Source organism: Diabrotica virgifera, chromosome 8, assembly GCF_917563875.1.
Source record: "Diabrotica virgifera virgifera chromosome 8, PGI_DIABVI_V3a".
Taxonomy (NCBI): domain Eukaryota; kingdom Metazoa; phylum Arthropoda; class Insecta; order Coleoptera; family Chrysomelidae; genus Diabrotica; species Diabrotica virgifera.
Genome location: NC_065450.1, coordinates 58559975 through 58579726, shown reverse-complemented (window position 1 = coordinate 58579726; position 19752 = coordinate 58559975). Strand labels below are relative to the sequence as shown.

The window sequence follows — 19752 nt, the reverse complement described above, 5'->3', positions numbered from 1 at the left end:
AAAATAACAAAAAATCATTTTTAGGTAGGGATGAGAAAAACCTACCGGTTTTAAACTAAAACCGGTTTTTTTACTTCGCAATAACCGGTTTTGCCGGTTGTTTTTGGTCCTGGTTATAACCGGTTTTTTCTTTTTAAAGTAAAAACCGGTTATTACGTTTTTACGGTGATTAGGATTAGGTTAGGTATTATTTTGGATCTCAATCATAATTATTATTCTCAAGTAATTATTCCAAACAAAACCATAATTCAAATTTTATTTTATAAAAACAGAAGCAACCTGAAAGTGCAAACTCAAATCAGCCAGAAACAATTAAGTTTTATTATAATATTTCGTTGAAAAGGTATTTGTAATCATAATATTTACATAAGAAGTGATCTGGTTGAAATAGACGCAAACATCATCTATTTTTCACACTTGACTTTTGATATTGAAAGTGGGTGAATGACTTTTTCTGATTGCCAAAAATAATGTTCTGACTATGAATATCGAATTACCGATTGCGAATACGAATCTCCAAGGATTTCCCTACCTTTTCAAAACGATACACCCATACAGGAAGTATTAAATCAGTTAAAATGTACCTATTATACAAATATACAAACGTGTTAAAAGAAATACATGATAAATTTCTTTTGATGGTACCTAGTAAAAATAAAAGATAAATTGCATTATTCAATTTATTTTTAAGAAAAATATTTATGTTGATACTATTTTATTTTTAAATCCCATTTGAAAGAGTCTGGGAAATTTTTTATAAGTTGAAATGGTTGGGTTAAATTGTATACAGGGTAAGGAAAATAAAGGGCCTATTAGAAATATCTCGAGAACTAAAGGCAACAGAATCATGAAAATTTGAATAAAGGGGTTTTGAAGGATGATCTATTAAATGAAAATATTTTCATCTCTTTGCACCTTCCGGTTATACCGGAAGTTGCTTATAACTTCGTTTTTTTTAATGGGACATCCTGTATATTTTTACATTTTTGGATTCTCTTCGATGTCTTCTTTAGCATAGCTAAATTTTTTATTTTAGTATACAGGGTTGGTCGAAACTCGGAATGAGTATTTTCTGAGTTTTCTTAAATGGAACACCCTGTATTTTAGTATTGTAATGAAATGATATTTTGTGGTACTTTTTTATTTCTTAAGCATTCCCTATACCTAACTGCTTTAATTTGTGATTAATTGTTAATCGCAACAACAATCTTAACTACGTAGGTATTTTGATAGCTACACCATTATTGGTAATTTTAAGGACCAGTCTGGATTAATATGTATTTAATTTCTGAAAAATTATTTGGGATTGAGTATTTTCACGGCCAACCTAATAAAATTTTACGTATTTTTTGTTGCAATTAATGTTTAGCTTGAATCACCAATAACTCACAAATTAAAGCAGTTAGGTATAGGGAATGCTTAAGAAATAAAAAAGTACTATAAAATATCATTTCAATACAATACAAAAATACAGGGTGTTCCATTTAAGAAAACTCAGAAAATACTCATTCCGAGTTTCGACCAACCCTGTATACTAAAATAAAAAATTTAGCTATACCAATGATTATTAACAATAGTAGAATATATTAAAAATCATTTGAACGTAAGTAGAGTTTTAGATGCCAAACTACTACAATTCTACAGGGTGTGAATATTGCTACGAAATTAATAAAAAAACGTAATTATCTTTTAAAATACCCTGTGTAATATAACAAAACCTCATATTTTAAGAAAGAAGACGTCGAAGAGAATCCAAAAATGTAAAAATATACAGGGTGTCCCATTAAAAAAAAACGAAGTTATAAGCAACTTCCGGTATAACCGGAAGAGATGAAAATATTTTCATTTAATAGATCATCCTTCAAAACCCCTTTACTCCAATTTTCATGATTCTGTTGCCTTTAGTTCTCGAGATATTTCTAATAGGCCAGTTATCTGCCTCACCCTATATTATTGCAATATGTATATATTAATCTTGCGCTATGTTATATTAAACATCAATAAATACATAATAATAATAAACTAATAAATAAATATAATAATAGAATAAAATAGTTTTATTAAAGATTGTGTTTTATTTATAATGATATTGATGTTCTTTCGATAGTAGGTACTAATTTTGATCATATTGATATCGAGTATCGAGTCGAGTGGTGCATCGTAAATGTAACATTGTAACCTATTGGATTAAAAAAACCTAAAACCGGTTTTTGCAAAAACTGGTTTATTTGGCCGGTTATAACCGCCAGGTTAAACCGTAAGCAAAAAACCAGTAAAACCAAAAACCGTTTTTTGTCAAAAACCGCCATCCTATTTTTAAGTATTTTCTTTAACCGTTTTGAGTATGGTTGAGGAAATAAAAAACCTTCAAACTAAAAGAAAAAAGAAGTTTCTACGATGATTAGAACCGAATATAACGCCAAAAAACGAAAAAATAAGTTTCGATTTTTTTTTAAATTGTGTTCAGGTCTAGGATTCTAAAAAAATTTTTTTGATCTTTTTTGGGTTGTATTAAAAGAAAAATTAAGGCAGAAAATGATTTTAAAATTGAATCGGAGTCCAAAACCATTAAAGAAAATACCGAAAAATTAATTTTCGTTATTTTGACCATGATGCCCCTCACCCTATAAAAGTCTGAAAAGAAAATTTCTCCAGCCTATTTTTTTAAACGAGGTTTAAAATTTTCAAAAACAAAAAAATTGAATTTCGCACCAAAAATTTTGAAGAAAAATATTGTGTTGATCATTAAAAAAAAATACAAAGTGAAAGAAAAAAGAAGTTTCGACTACACTGAAAAAAATATTGTACATAGTACCAATGAACGCCAACCATTGACTTTTTTTACATTGACTCAATGAAAATTTCGGTAATACTATAAACACGTAGTCATTAAGTAATGACCATATTCATTATTACAATGTAATTCTATTCATTAAAAAATATTGAATAGAATCATTAATCCAATGAATCTTTTTATCTATCCAATGACTTTTTTCATGATACTAATAATTTGTTCATTGTATATGTATATGAAATTATACATCAGGATTATGCGGTTAAATTAATGAATATAAAACGTTGCACTAATGTACAGTGTTCTTTAAATTACGAACTCGTTTATTGAATCACTGTTTTCGTAACATTAAATCAATGTTTTCGACTTTGATTAATAACTCGATACATTGTTTTGATGTAACGCAATCATTGTATTAATGTAATATACCTGAATCAATGATCAATTCATGATCTTGACATGAGCAATGTACAATGAGCAATGATCTTGTACATAAACTGATACATTTCTTAAAACTCTATAAATGTTTTTATTGGTGTAAAAAAATCACGTGACAACAGTTGCAGCCTCCTAGCAGATAGTCACCCTGCAGACTCTGAGGAGCGGTGTTTGGCACTAGTGATTTGGTTGATTTTTCTAAGGTATGTATTTACATATATTTTTAACTGTATTTATAAATTATTTTGTTGGATTTCTATAAAGAAAAGTTGTACTTCTATTTCCACTTTTGCAGATTGATATGGACTTTGGAGTGGCATTTGGAAATGGAAATGGACTTATTGATGGATGGGACAGCAATTTCGAAAGAATTATCTCCTTTTTTCAGTGTGAAAGTCATATCAAGGGTAAAACAAATAAATTTTTATTTGAAAAGATTACCCTTGAAGACATTACGGAATGTAAGTACCTATTTTATTATTCAATCCTGCATATCCAGTATTAATTAATTTTTGTTCTCTGTAAATTTTTTCAAAAGCTAATTCGACCCATAGGTAAAAGAAAATAAGAACCATTTGAAAATATTTCTAAATGGTGTAATCTTATAAAAGATTAGTAAATTAAATCTTTAGGTGATTAAACCGTAAATAATTGAAAAATATTATTAACTCTTGCAGTCGGTAGTATCTATCAAAGTAAAAATAAACATCTCAACATCTAGCATTTTTTTTTCAGGATAAATTAAAATATTTCTATAAAAAAAAGTGATACCCAAAAATACAACTATGTTCACTATTTAGATTTATTTTTTTATAATAATTATTATAATAAATTGTATATGGCTAACATGCAGTTATTCTTTGGGTTCTACATCGATATTTTGTACGAACTAATCAAATATACATCAGAGATTTTCAGTAATCATTCTTACATCGGGAAGACCCAGCAAGAAGTCGAAGATCATATTAGATTTTTGAAATCAAAGAAAAATGCCATTCAACCATTTGCTTTTTGTATGGGTGGTGATAATTAATCCCACAGAGATGTTGTATTTATGGAGATGTTATTGTAGATGTATTTATTTTCACGATATCAGGTATACATTTTTTATATAATATAAATATATACAGTGCTAGTCAAAAGTCCTCACCCCCCTCGTATCCTTTGAACGGGTATACCTATAATAGTGAAATTTGAAGGGAGGAAATAAACGGACGTAAGCTTCTTAACTAGTTATGACAGGTGACGTAATAGTGACAGATGACGTTACAGAGCCACTGTGACCGATAATTTTAAATAGGACCTTATGGCAAGTGATACCTCGTTTGAAAGGTAATTAAAATACCTGTTTAGTCATATTAATTTTTTTGGGTTTAGGTTGATTTTGATTTTGGTGAATAAATTAAATAAATATAATATTGTAGTTTCGAATTCAATTAATAAAAATTCAAATATCCGCCTATGGATTTTTTGTCAAAAAAGTTAACGTTTTTTAATTCTCTAGTAGTTTTTACGTCAACGTCAATCTGTTTGACAAGTAAACATAGGCGGAATTTTGAATTTTTATTAATTAAATGCGAAACTACAATCTACAATTTTATATTTATTTCATTTGTTCATCAAAATTAGCTTAAACTCAAACAAAATTATTATGACTGAATAGGTATTTTCAATACCTTTCAAACGAGGTATCACTTGCCATACGGTCCCATTTAAAATTATCGGTCACAGTGGCTCTGTAACGTCATCTGTCACTATTACGTCACCTGTCATAACTAGTTAAGAAGCTTACGTCCGTTTATTTCCTCCCTCCAAATTTCACTATTATAGGTACAGCCGTTCAAAAGATACGAGGGGGGTACGGACTTTTGACTAGCACTGTATTTTTTATATATTTTATAAGAAGAATCAATTTCTGTTATATTTAGTTATTCAGTTTTTTCCAAATTACATTATAAAAAGTTGTTTCTGTTAATTAAAAATATATGTTTTTTTCTTTAAACTTATAGATAATACTTAACATTAGTTTGAGAATCGGCAAAAAATCGTTGCTTTAACCTATATGAGAAATATTTATGTAGATATTAAGTCGTCATTTTGTTTACTTATTAACTATTTGTATGTTATGTACAAATATACATAAAGATGCCGTTCACTGAACCAAAAATGTACGTAAATATAATGAAAAAACATTGATTCAAAAACGGGGAGCATTAATTTTCGTCCAATGATCAGTATCGTTGGTCCAATGTAAGTAGATACATTAACTAATGCTCAAAAACATTAATTTTTATGAATTAGTACGTTGGTTCAATGTACTTTCTAGTTAAAAATTAATGTACCGATCCATTGATTTAATGTACCGATCCATTGATTCAGTGTACCGATACATTGATTTAATGTACCGATACATTGATTCTTAACTAGAAAGTACATTGAACGAACGTACTAATTCATAAAAATTAATGTTTTTGGGCATTAGTTAATGTATCTACTTACATTGGACCAATGATACTGATCTTTGAACGAAAATTAATGCTCCCCGTTTTTGAATCAATGTTTTTTTCATTATATTTACGTACTTTTTTGGTTCAGTGTATGATTAGAACCCAAGATATTGCCAAAAAACGAAAAAACACGTTTAAATTTTTTGGAAGTTTATGGGTGGGGCTAGGAGTCTAAAAATTAATTTAGTTGAATACTCTTTGATGTATAACAACGTAGTATTTTTATTTTTGGAATATTGCTGTACCACTGGAGACATTTTCGCTATCTTAACCGGCTAGACTATTTAGATGTAAAAAACAACGAAATTGAAAAATCGATAATAAATTTATAGAATATCTACTTACCCCAGTAACAAAATTAGTAGCTAGAGCAACCAATAATATTTTACTGGTTACATATCTCAAAAATTTCATTGTTACGTATTTACAAAAATCTTTATTCAAATGAGCGATTCAAACCAAAAAAAAAAACAGGTAGAATGGACATTCACCAATCTATAGTTTATTTATATTGTCTTCAGAGAAGAGATTTAATTATTTTGTATTGTCAAGGTCAGTCTAATAAGCATAGTTATAATAATACGCCAATCAAGATAAAGTAGGTAAATTTAAAACGGGATTAAAGATCGAATTAAAGATATTGTTCGGGAGCTAATTATCTTACCAGCGGACAAGGGAAATGGTACTGTAATAATAAATAATATTCAATCTTCTTCTTCTTCTTCTTCTTAGCCGTCTATCGTCCACGTTTGGACAGACTACTTGAGCGGGGTATTCACGTTCAGATTGGGAAGAACTACTAGTTGGACACTCGGCTCCATTCACGCTCCGACTTTTTATCTTACTAACACTCCAACATAATTCCTAGTCTGTTTTCACGGTAATGTATATCGCTCTCAGAAAAAAAATGTATTGAGTAATAGTCCATTGAAATGTTACATTTAGTGTGCATTGCTTAGAGGAGTCAATTTTATTTTTTTAATATCTAGGGGGGTTCAGTAGAAGCTTAAGTTCAAGTTTTTGGGGTTGAGGCCCTTGTCTCCCGGCCGCCATCTTGGAAAAGAGGTGCAAAGGGCTTTCGCGCTGTATCTCGTTAACTAGCTACCCTACAGAAAATTTAATTTAACATAAAATGAAGCAAATTCAATTTTCTACAATTTTATATCTATTACTTTTTATCGTAAAGTGACCAACAAAAAAGTTATAAACAAAAATAAGAGAAAATTTTGTAAGAAATTTCCTTTTGTAGGTTATAACTTTTTTTACGTTCATTTCACAATAAAATATCATCATAGCGATTTTGTAGAGGATTTTTAAATAAACAATTTTCACTATAAAGTTGTTTAATTTTATTTATTATCTAGGTTTTACAGCGCTCCAAACTTGACCAGATTCTGGAATTCTCGTAGAAAAATAATGCTTTTCTATCTATAATATTAGACGAGCGGCATTAACCGTTAGGCCAACCACGAAAATCAAATTTAAGGTGAATGGTCAATGTTGGTCTATTTTTATGTATTCGAGGTCGCTGAATTCGAATATGAAGTTTATTTTTATCTAGAGTTGGTGGAACATGTTAAAAAAATAAATTTTATACAAAAATGCCAAAAATCTATTTTGATGATTTTTCAAATTTACCTCGCTGTATCTTTGGTCGCTGTAAATATTTCCTTTTAAAAATTTAGTGTGTCATCTTTGAAGTATGTAGATAACAATAAAATTTGTCCAAAATGTTTAAACACATTAAAAAAGGAGTTGTTAATTTATTAACATTTTGTCATCACATTTCGTTAGTTTCATGTTTACTTAAAAAATTTGAGTGACAAACTTTTTAGTTTATAATTTTAACCAACACTACAATAAAATATAGTTCATGAAGAAGTTTTTTGGAAAATTTTAAGTCAAAATATATAATAGGAAAAAAGTTATGTTACTTCATATACAAGCGGCACACCCCAAAAAACGCTTATATCTCGAGATCCTGACCACGGTGTGGTGAATGGCTAATTTTTATCATACTTTATGATCTTGATATCAAAAATCGTTTTTTTGCTCTGCTTAAGAATTTTACATTTTGCGGTTGCGTCATTCTTCTTGTGAAGCGGCGAATTTGTCCTCAAACAACTTCTTGGGCGTTTTCTATATATGCTTAGAGTTATAAGTTTTATAGTGGGAAGAAAGGTCAAAAACAGATTAATAATAGCATAGGAATGTTAAAATCATAATAAATTGTATGAATAAAAAATATATATAGATAGAAAAGTAAGCCTAACTTTTTTTTTATTGTATCCCTATGAGCATTCGAGAATCTGGTCAAGTTTGGAGCGCTGTAAAACCTTATAAATAAATAGAATTAAACAAGTTTATAGTGGAAATTTTTCGCTGAAAAACCCTCTACAAAATTGCTATAATGTTATTCTATTTTAAAATGAACTGAAAAAAAGTTAAAACATCCAAAAGGAAACTTGTTAAAAAAAATTTACATATTTTTGGTTATATCTTTTTGTTGGTCACTTGACGATAAAAAGTAATAGAAACAAAATTGTGAAAAATTTAATTTGCTACATTTAATGTTTAATTAGATTTTCCATAGGGTTGGTATTTTACGAGATATAGCGCGAGACCCCTTTGCACCCCATTTCCAAGATGGCGACCGGGGGATAAGGATGGCGACCCCATAAACTTGAACTTAAGCTTCTACTGATCCCCCCTACACATTAAAGAAATAAAATTGACTCCTCTAAGAAATGCAAGGTACGGCCTAAAAAATGTAACATTTTAATGGACTATAAAGCCTACGCAAAATATAATTCGAGGAAGAAAATGGCAACATTATGCTTGTTATCCTCATCATTTGATAAAAAGGAAAAAATTTCTCTCTCTCTCTCTCTCTCTCTCTCTCTCTCTCTCTCTCTCTTTTTGGAAATCGTTAACAAAATGTTCCGAAGTGGCAGTCGAAACATCTAATAAATTGAATGTACTGAATGTATGTATATTATGGCCTATTCCCAATTCAAATAGTAAATTTGAAAAAGATGTCACAAGAAAATAGCTTCAGATTAATGGTAAAGAAACTGGTCTTGATCTACAGAAAGGAAAATGATTGGCCACAACAAAATATAGATGATAAAGAATCGTGTATTTTAATAAGGGTACCACTAGATGTACCACTAATCCAGCCAGCCCATTCGCAGTCCTATCTCAAGAAAACGGTTTCAAAACTTTATTAACATGTTTTTGTTGCATCCCCCGTACTATAAAATTTATATGCATTTTGAACTAGTTCGCTAGGAATTAAATATTATTTTTTTTTAATTTAAATATTTTTAAATGACGAATATCTTTCCCAAGCTGATAACCAAATGCTACTTTGTCCTTGAATATTTGACAAGGTAATCTGCTTTTTTTGTCGAATATTTGTAATATTGCGTAAAATAAATATTATTCCTAAATACCTACCTACCTAAAGTGATAAAAATGGTGTGACATGCCATCAATATAAATAAACCAACAAATGTTTCACTGCTACATCTCTATTGAACATGTCTGGTGGATTCCAATAAGATATAACCTGATACCAAACAAAGGTTTTCTTTATTGATTGTGTATTTGCTACCCGATCTGCTACAAAAACATTCCAATTCGACAAACTTGAATTGACCCAATATAAAGCTCTGAATCTGGGGATCAGCAAGTAATGAGGCTTTACGTAGGGACTCAAGAACTACCTGGTAAACAGTTAAACCATTGGGGTGTAGTAATAAATCGCGTCCACGTGGTGCACCCTGGGTAACGCTAAATGGTCTATCAATTTTTGGACGCCAAACTAGCCGCTGAGCTATCCTGGCAACCAGAAAGATAAAGAAAAGCAAGAAAAGGAATCTCCATATAGGAATATGGAAAACTACAAAGGTTTTTATCAACACCATTTGACGAGACGTATCGGACCAACTCTCCGTATATGTCAAATAAACATAGAGGGACTTAGTAGATCAAAATCTGAATTTTTTCAAAATAACTAATCGAAAATAACGTTGACGTCATAGTCATTCAATAAACTCACGCACCATCATAAACCGAGCTTCTTAAGAGGGGTAAAATTCAGGGATATAGCATGATTGGAGCCACTTACAGCAATGTTTACGGCACTGCAACTTACGTGCATAACAGTATACAAAATTCCAAGGTATTTAACGGACTGCAGCTGCGAAAATAGTGTATCCATAATCTCTACAGAAGTGAATGGTATAACCAGAAAGAACATCTACAAACCACCATTAACTAAATGGCCAATAAATGTAATCAAAGCTGAGGACAACCAACCTACAGTTTCCATTGGGGACTTTAACAGTCACCATAACAAATGGGGGTATGAAAACAATGATGAAAATGGGGAAAAACTCCTGGAGTGGGCCGAAGGAAACAATATTCACCTTATCCATAGTCTAAAAGATAAAACTACTTTCTTTTCTAGAAGATGGCGCAAAGGCTACAACCCCGATGTATGCTGGGTTTCGAGTAATTCACAGTTGCAACCACTCCCAAGCTCCCGAACTGTACTGCCTAGTTTCCCCCGCAGCCAATATCGACCTGTCATAATCGAAATAGGCATACAAATTCCTATCGTTGAATCCACGCCGAAACCACGTTGGAATTTTAACAAAGCAAATTGGCCTGAATACACCAAAGAGCTGGACACCTGCATTCGCTTCATTGACCCGAAGGCCAACAATTATCACCGTTTTTTAGAATGGTTATCTCCATTGCCAAAAAACATATCCCCCGAGGTTTCCGAAAGGAGTACATCCCAGGCTGGACGGAAGAAAGCCCAAAAACTATATGACGAATTTTTTTAAATCAGTCAACTAGACTTAATAAATGGAAGTCTACCGTAGAACATATTGATTTCTCCCGTTCCAGTCGGAAGGCATGGGGACTGATCCGCAAACTGGGCGAAGCAAGCAGAGCACAACACTTAAACAAATCAATAATTGAGCCAAATAAGACAGCCAATAGAATAATTGAGAACTCTCGAGCTCTATCTGAGAAAACTCATACATCGACGGTAAAAAAGCTCTTAAACAACTTAAAGCAAATACTTCCGCAACATCAGAATACTCACGTGCCTTCTCATTGGATGAAATAAACGAAGCACTTAACCAAACCAAAACGGGAAAAGCAGCTGGTTTCGATGGAATATATCCTGAGTTTATAGTCCACACTGGTACAAAAACAAGACAATGGCTCAAAGAATTATTTTGTGACTACAGCTATGCTACCCCCAGAATTCAAAAGAACAAAAATTATCGCAATCCAGAAGCCTGGCAAAGACAACCTGAAAGTTACCGGCCTATCGCCTTACTCAGTTGCTGTTATAAATTACTAGAACGACTCTTATATAATAGAATATGTAACACCATTGAGGACGCTGTACCAATTGAGCAAGCTGGATTTAGAAGAGGACGAAGCTGCTGTGACCAAGTGCTGTCCTTAACTACATTCATCGAAGCTGGCTTTGAAAGACGTGAAAAATCTGCCATAACATTTATAGACCTAACGGCTGCCTATGACACTGTGTGGAGAGAGGACCTTATTTATAAGTTGATGAAAATCATACCCTGTCTCAAAACTTGTCAGCTGATAAACAATCTACTAACTAACAGACTGTTTCAGGTTTATATAAATGGTGCACGAAGTAACGTTATAAAACTTAACAACGGCTTACCTCAAGGCTCAGTGCTAGCTCCTTTATTATTTAACCTTTATACAGCAGATATACCTGAAACAAAATCGGGAAAATTCGCTTATGCAGACGACCTAGTTATTGGCTTCCAAGATAATATGTAGTAAGGAAGTTGGAGAACGAGCTCTAAACGAGGACCTAACTACACTAAGTAACTACACTCTCCGGAGCAATCACCCCACTCTCATTTAAAAAAATCACCGATTACGTCATCACGCTCAGATGGATGACGAAAATAGTATGACATAGATGCCAAAAAGTCATAATTTAAAAATAAAAATCGACCTGTCTCAGGATTTTTCTTCCAATTAGCTCATTCTCGAGATGATGAATTTATTCCAACTCAAACGTCCTCACTGTATAGTTATTTTCCATATCCCTTTACCTTGCTGTGGATGATGTCTGAACTGGAATGTTAACGGTATAAGAAACATTCTGTTGACGAAAATAATTATGGACATTTAGTATAACACACAGAAAATATTAGGATCTTCAGAGGCTGGTGACCAGTATAACGGAGTTTGGACAAGAGTACGGTTTAACAATGAACGTCGAGAATAAAAAATTTATGAGAATATCGAAAACTCAAAGAAATAACGAGAACCTTGGAACAACGATCAACTCCACATGTGATTACTTCCAGGAAATCAAAATCAGAATAGAAAAGGCTAGAGCCAATTTAAAAAAAAATGAGAAAAATGCTCTGCACGAGATTTGAAGTTGGAGTTAAGAGTTAGGTTGGCTAGGTGCTACGTTTTCTCGACTTTGTTTTATGGAATGGAGGCTTGGACCTTGAATGCGGCATCAATGAAAAAACTATAATCATTCGAGCTGTGGGCGAACAGGAGAATTCTGAACATATCGTGGACAGAGTACGCCACAAACAAAGAGGTTCTTAGAAAAACGTATTAAAAAAATGAAAATTTTGAATACCATCAAAACAAGAAAATTAGAATATCTCGGATATGTTACACGTGGAGAGAGATATAACTTACTTCAATTGATTATACAGGGAATGAGTCACGGAAAAAGAAACATAAGGAGACGCAGAAAATGGTACGGATGTACCGGGTGTCCCAATAAGAATGGCTCTTAGCCAAAGCTCAGGAACCATTTATTGTACAGTTTTGAGAAAAAAATATTTATAACAAAAGTTACCTCCGGAAAAGCCTGGAAATTATTTTCATAATTGTAGGTCAACCGCTAGAGGGCGTAATTTAATATCAAAAATTAAACAATTAAACGGAACATTGGAAATTGACAAAATGGGCTATTTTCAAAAAAGTCAGGATTTGTGTAAAATCAGATGACCCACGAAATCGTATACTTAGAGGTCGAGGAAGACAAGCAATAACGAAAACTGTCAGATCTGTTCACAAATATACCAGGGGTAGTGTAATGTTCTGGAAAGGAATTGTGATCCGCAAAAAAACTCCTTTAATTTTTATCCAATCAACTTTAACTGCTCACAGGTATGTTGATAACCTGTAGTCAGGCTCTGGAGAGGAGCAACAGGAGAAAATTTAATTGTATTGCATGATAATGGACCTCGACACTCTACATACCATTAGAGTGACTACAGACATCATTGAAGCAGAAAGTATCCCTTGTATGGAGTGGCCTGCTCGCTCACCCGAGCTTAATCCTATAGAGTATTTGTGGGGTATGCTTAAAAGGAAAATTAGAGCTCGTCAGGATAATCCACAAAACACCGCAAGGCTTGTACAAGCTGGTCTTAAAGGATGGAGCAACCTACGACAACAAAATTTTAATAATTTGATTAGGAGCGTGCCCACGCAAACTGAAGCTTGCATAAGGACTAGACAAAACACTGAGTACCACAAAATACAAAAAAATAAATAAAAACAATTTAAACAGTATTCGGTTTATATTGAAATTTTGTATGCTATTGTCTTTAAAACAACTACTTTAAATTTGTTTGTTAAATACTTTATTGTTTTATTTAGTTGTTATGTATTTGTTATTAAATTGCTTTAAAATAAATATTGTTTGACTTCGTGTGTTCGTTTTATTAAATTCGCACGAAATAGTAAGAAATATCAGATGATTCCATATAAGTTTGGGCGTGTGTAAGTTTTAATAGCAAATCAATTCTGATCATCAAAATTAACATATAAGCAAGGAAAAAAAGCATAAGCCCAGTTTCACACACTAAGAATTTGAACGTGTGATCGCTAGACCGCACGATGACATTCCAAATGGTAGCTCAAGCAATCCCATGGTAACTTTCCCATTACACGGCGACTTCAGCGAACGTTCCAACCGCCGCGCCGTGTGATATAGGTTCGTGAAAGTGAGTATAACGTAAAAAGTTACCATGGGGTTGCCAAAGACACCATTGGAATGTAATCGTGCGTTCTAGGGATCGCACGTTCAAATTCTTAGTGTGTGAAACTGGGGTTACACCTCTATATTTTCTTAAAGTAAGACGGATCGTTATGAAACCTTTTGAATTCGAATGATGAAATTGTTGCTAGTGTAAGCACATGATTCCAGGCAGCGCTAAGCGCTCTGGAAGCACCCAGGATCAGCTCTAAGCTGGTTCTTGAGTGCAAGAAAGCTCTGGATGATGTTGCTATAACCAACAGGGTTAGGTTGGTATGGGTACCGGGACACACAGGTGTGGAAGGTAACGAACGGGCTGATGCCCTGGAAAGACGGGGCTCATCCTCTCTGCCTGTGGGACCCGAACCTGTGATTGGAGTGCCCTTCAGTACTGGTCGGGGTAGTCTCAGGGAGCTTCTTATGCGGAGGTTCCAGGACTACTGGGCCAGTTGTAGAAGCATGAGACAGGCCAGGCTCCACATAGTGGGGCCATCCAAAAGTCTTATAGCCCGACTGCTTCTTCTGGATCGTAGAAGATGCTCCCTGGTGGTCGGTATGCTCACCGGCCACTGTAGACTCCGACGGCACCTTCATCTGCTTGGACTGGCGGATGGCTCATGGTGTCGTCTATGTAATGAGGAGGAGGAAATCTCCTCACATGTCCTCTGGGAGTGCCCGGTATTGGCCTATCGGAGGTGGCAGATCCTGGGATCGGCATCTATGCAGCCGAGCCAGGTGAGGGAGATGTCTTTCAAGAGACTTGTGGCTTTCTGTGAGGCCATAAGGTTTCTGGGGGACTAGCATGGGAGCTCGGTGCAGCCTGGGCCCCATAAATGCCGAAGACCAGGTTCTTATGGACCTGATCTGATCAGCAAGATAGGGGTGATACAATGGACCCGCCGTCGGAGGTCTAAGTGTCTGAAGGGCTCACAAGTGGGTCCTGCCCCGATATACCATTACCATATACCATTACCAAGCACATGATTAATATCCCAGCTAGCAAGATAACGTTACTTTAACGTTAAATTTCGGTTTTTTTGTATTGTTACGTAACATCTATCAAAAAATGACATTACTGATACGAAATTTTAACACGTATATTATACGTATGTATTTATTCGTTTCTGAAACGTGGCTCTTTGGTAGGTATTTAACACGTATGAATTTATTCGTCCCTAAAACATGGCTTTTTGGTGGTATAGCCACCGTGACAATCTCGTTGAAGATTGCAGCGCCATCGCGTATTTATTTCGAACCTTTCAAATATACTTTAATACATAACCTTACATTTTTCAATTCTTAAAATCGTGTTAGTTTTTATTGAGTTATGGCAAAAAATCGAATTATGAATGGTGTGTGCCTCAATGTGATTCTTGGATAAAGCGTAATAGTAATTTGTCGTTTCATTCTTTCCCTAAAAAGCATAAACTAGATAGAATTCTATTCAATGGCAGTTTAGTTGAAAAAAGAAATGTATGGAAATATCTTCTAAAGATGGGAAAGGAGCCTAGTCGCTATATGAAAGTGTGCAGTTTACAGTTTAAGAATGAAGATTACTTTAAGGGTATGTTTATGTATTAGATAAAGTAGCTACCGCTCACATAAAAGTCAAATACAGTCGACTCGCGTTAACTCAAACCTGCGATAATTCGAAACTATCTATAATTCAAAGTTATCACGAGTTCCCTACAAAATCTCTTTATATTTCGAACTAAATCAATACATTTTTATGCACTTGGTAATTCGAGAGAAAAAAATCATTGCTATATGACAAAACGACGCGTTAATTCGAACTCATCGGCGTCCAACCCTCGACAATTCAAAGTTGCAGAGAGAAAGAGGCGAAAAGATTATAGTAAGTACAGTTTTCAAACTTCTTTCAACGCGCCTTTGTTTCAGTTAAGGAAGCAAGATCCTCGTTCGATACCTTGTCTACAGAACGAAAGTGATGAAAAAGCATTTCAGGCACTTTTTCTCTTAAAAAAAGATATTGAGCAGTCTGGGCAGCAGCAATGTGCTTTGAAGCAAAGCAGTATAGTATAATAGAGTTCTTTCGAAAGATTGATTAATTCACATTATGAATACATACATGTATGTACACGAATGTACCTCTAAACTTTTGTCATCGTTATAGAATAGCAGTTAATAAATAATAATTGATCAACACTTAATAATTCGAAGTTTTATTTATTTTCCCTCACAAATTTCGAACCATTTGATATTTCAAACACTCAATAATTCGTAATATTTTAAGAGTCCCTCGAGTTTCGAATTAACGAGAGTCGACTGTATATAATAAATGTTTATTTCAAATAGACACACACCACATACATGATCTTAACACATTAATAAATGTGTTAAAATCATGTATGCGGTTTTATTTACACAATAATTTTAAGGTCTTATGGGGCTTTTCATTCAGTCATTTGTTTCGAGTTTCTGTCATGTGTCACATAATATTAATATATCTACGTCATACGTTATTGGCATATACCAATAATACAAACCAAAGACGTATGACGTAGATATATTAATATTATGTGACACATGACAAAAGCTCGAAACAAATGACAATCGATGAAAAGTCCTATATATTATTTATACCGAAAATTCAACTAGAAAGTGACGTTTTTGTGACGTTAAAAAGGTTACGTAAAAATTACGTAAAACTGTTACGTAACATCGCTCTGATTTTTATACGTATATTTTAGGTAAAATTTGATGTAACTTTTGACGTAACTTCTCCCAAAATGTTGACGTTTGTTTGACGTCATATATACGAACAATGTTAGCTGGGATGTTAGGGTATGAGGAGTCTAATACTTAATACTCACAATCTTATTAAAGGTGTTTATTTAAAACAGTTTGTTAGCCACCTGTTTCGACATTCACAGTTTATATGCCATCGTCAGACCCTTATAGAAACTGAACAAGCACAACTGAACAAGCTAAAAAAAGTATGTGTTCAATACAGTTGACCTAGATTACATTTAAGTTTAACGGTTTTTAAGCCGATCGGATAGCTCAGTGCTGCTAGCGGCTGACCCGCACTTCACTTCGACGTGAGGTATGTGAGTTCAAGCCCAGCCAGGCCATCGGAAAAACAAAAAGGCTAAGGGCGACGTCCCACGTATCCGATTTCCGACGATACGTTGATCCGAATGTATTCTCATTGGTCAGAATCGAATCAGAATATTTTCGCGCCGAATTTCATTCGAAAGTTTTAACTACGCTTCCGACATCGGATAAAGTTGAAATTATTTTAACTTTTTCCGATAAAACGGACGTTTTGTAATTGTAACGTAACCTCATTTTATTTCTGTGCATTCAACTTATTGAAACATGGATTTGATTCGAAAAAGTTATGTTCGTAAATTTAATAAAATCCTATTATTATGTCTGCTTCTTTTAATTCGCAAAAACAAACCAAAACCAAATTAACCAAACCAAACCAAAACGTGCAATGCGGCCAAGAAAATATTAAATATAAATATTAAATATTTCAACTCTTTCATAGTTTCTTGCATCACCTCCATTATTTCTTCAACGTTATCCATTCACAACAATATTGCAATTACTATTAGCACCTAACCAAACCAAACAAATAACAAAAACAAATGTCAAACAATAAACAAAAAATTTACATTTGACCATGGACAGTTGATAGTTTATACGGATTTTCGTATCCGATAATCGCAACCATGTGACAGCTGCTAAACTAGCTCCTACGAAAAGAGACGATTTTCGTATATCGGATATCGGAAATCGGATACATGGGACTTCGCCCTAACGCGTCAGTATAAAATTCTAAATATGAATCTGGCGCTTAGCCCATTAGCGCCCAGCGTTACCATATGGTAACGTAAAACACATGATTTTTAAAAATTCTGCCCATGGAATTAGTCAGCCACATATTTTGAGAACTATCGTTTCTAGGAATACTTCAGGCACCCATAAAACGTAACAGATTCGTATTTTAGCCTTTTCTCAACCGTCGAGAGATAATCATATGACAGGGTGGTTTAAATTTATAGAAAAAGATGGACGTCCGTTTTGCGTAAGCAATTTTTGATAGTTTTCTAGTAACTATATTTTCATATTTAAAAAAAAACTAAGTTTATTATACCACAACTTATTAAAAATTGTTGTATTTTATCAACAATTAAATGTAGCGAATTCGGTAGGAATAGTCAAAGTACGCCGTTACCATATGGTTGCAGTGGGCGCTTACGGAGTCATAATCTTATTTTTTTTTCAGTCGTGGATTTTTGTTAGCAGAAGCGATAGTGTTACTGGTGCGATGGAAGGATAACTCTGTTGTTACAATAGCATCTACGAGTTGTGGTGGTTCAGCATTGGGCAAGGTAAAAAGATTTTCTCATGAAGAAAAAGGCCACATTCAAGTTAGTCGGCCTCACTATATTGCTGAATACAACAAAATATGGTGGGTACCGATTGGATGGATCAAGGTGTTTCAACCTATCGAGTAGCAATTTGCAGTAAAAATGGTACTGGCAAATTGTAACATGGTTGTTGGATGTTGCAGTCCATAATTCAGGGCATTTATATAAAAAAATATATCCTGGCTATCGTTTAGGAGAGAATTGGCCCAAGTTCTTCTCGCAAGATATGGAAGTCGTCCCCTATATACAGGAAGACCTAGTCTACATAGACAGAACTTGCCAGATCTTCGTTTTGACCGCTTCGACCATTTGTTACATCAAGCAGTAGAAGGCGATGTGCTGGAGACAGATGTACAACATCTGGACAAACAATGTGTAAAAAATGCAACGTTGGTTTGTGTGTTAATTGTTTTATAGGATACCACACCAGACGATGAAAATATTCTCAAATAAATATTAAAAAAAATTAAAAATTTTGGTTTCAACGATCCTAAAAATTCCTTAAGCGCCCAGCGTTACTATATGGTAACACCATATAATTTAAAAAAAAAGACAGGAAACCGAAAAACTTTTTTTTTGGATTAAATTATTAACATTTTCATCAAATTAACCCTAAAAGTAAAGATTTTTAAATGAAAAAAAAACTTGGGCGTTAGAATATGAGGTCATCTGATCGGCCTATGAGGGAGCAGTACCCAAGTCAAATAAAATAAAAAAATTGTCAATTCTTATTATTATTCCAAGGCATATTTTTAACATATTTTAACAGAGAATTCTGAAAATAATGGTAATGGTAAAATGTTATGTTAGTGTATCTATGGTTGCCTATCATAGATTAGCGGTTGGAGATTATAAGCATTTCACAATACATAAAAATTAATACAAGTGTTTTATGAATATTTTTGTTGCCAATTAAATTGCTTGAATTGATTTGCGTCTATCTCAAAAATACACATCCACACAAAAGTTCTTACATAATTTTGCAACAGTATTATTTCAATTTAGAAACTGACAACCATATACCACCGTCCATTGCCAGAATAAATCGTTGGGAAATGTATTTTACTGGAAGTTTGGTTTTTGGGTGCACATCCACTTGGAAATTCTTAATAAATGTGATTAATGCCACTTTGGTTTGCATTAAACCAAGGCGGGCACCTAAAAGAAATAAAACAAAATTTAATCAAATAAAAAAAATGTAAATAATCATTAACACCTGCCGACATAGGGGAGATGTGCCCTAGCGATTTGTCCACCTTCCTGGAAATGGCAGGATGGATAATGGACTAAGGACGACAACCCCCTGGAAGGATGCACAATGCAAAGCATTAGGCGATCCAAAGATCTGTCAAATTATTCCAATATGTCTGGCCTATGGCATACAATACATTGAAGGCATATGATTATTGTTATTTTAGTATTGTTATTTTAGTATTTTAAAGCAATTTTCGTATTTTATGTCCGTGTAAGTAGTATTGCTAAATACTTCTGTGACATAGTAAAAACTATTGCTTACCTCAA

The 19752-nt window shown here is 33.5% G+C and overlaps 2 protein-coding genes across 2 annotated transcripts in view; both read right to left on the bottom strand.

Annotated features, from left to right (window-relative positions):
- Nucleotides 1–6214, bottom strand: part of LOC126889288 (cholinesterase 1-like) — a 148618-nt gene extending 142404 nt beyond the window's left edge. The window contains exon 1 of the mRNA XM_050657414.1: nucleotides 6085–6214. Coding sequence (XP_050513371.1) covers nucleotides 6085–6153 — 69 coding nt within the window. The 5' untranslated portion in view covers nucleotides 6154–6214. The remainder of the gene's footprint in view (nucleotides 1–6084) is intronic.
- Nucleotides 6215–18945: 12731 nt separating this feature from the next.
- Nucleotides 18946–19752, bottom strand: part of LOC126889289 (probable cytochrome P450 6a14) — a 28499-nt gene continuing 27692 nt past the window's right edge. Inside the window, exon 4 of the mRNA XM_050657415.1 lies at nucleotides 18946–19389. Coding sequence (XP_050513372.1) covers nucleotides 19223–19389 — 167 coding nt within the window. The 3' untranslated portion in view covers nucleotides 18946–19222. The remainder of the gene's footprint in view (nucleotides 19390–19752) is intronic.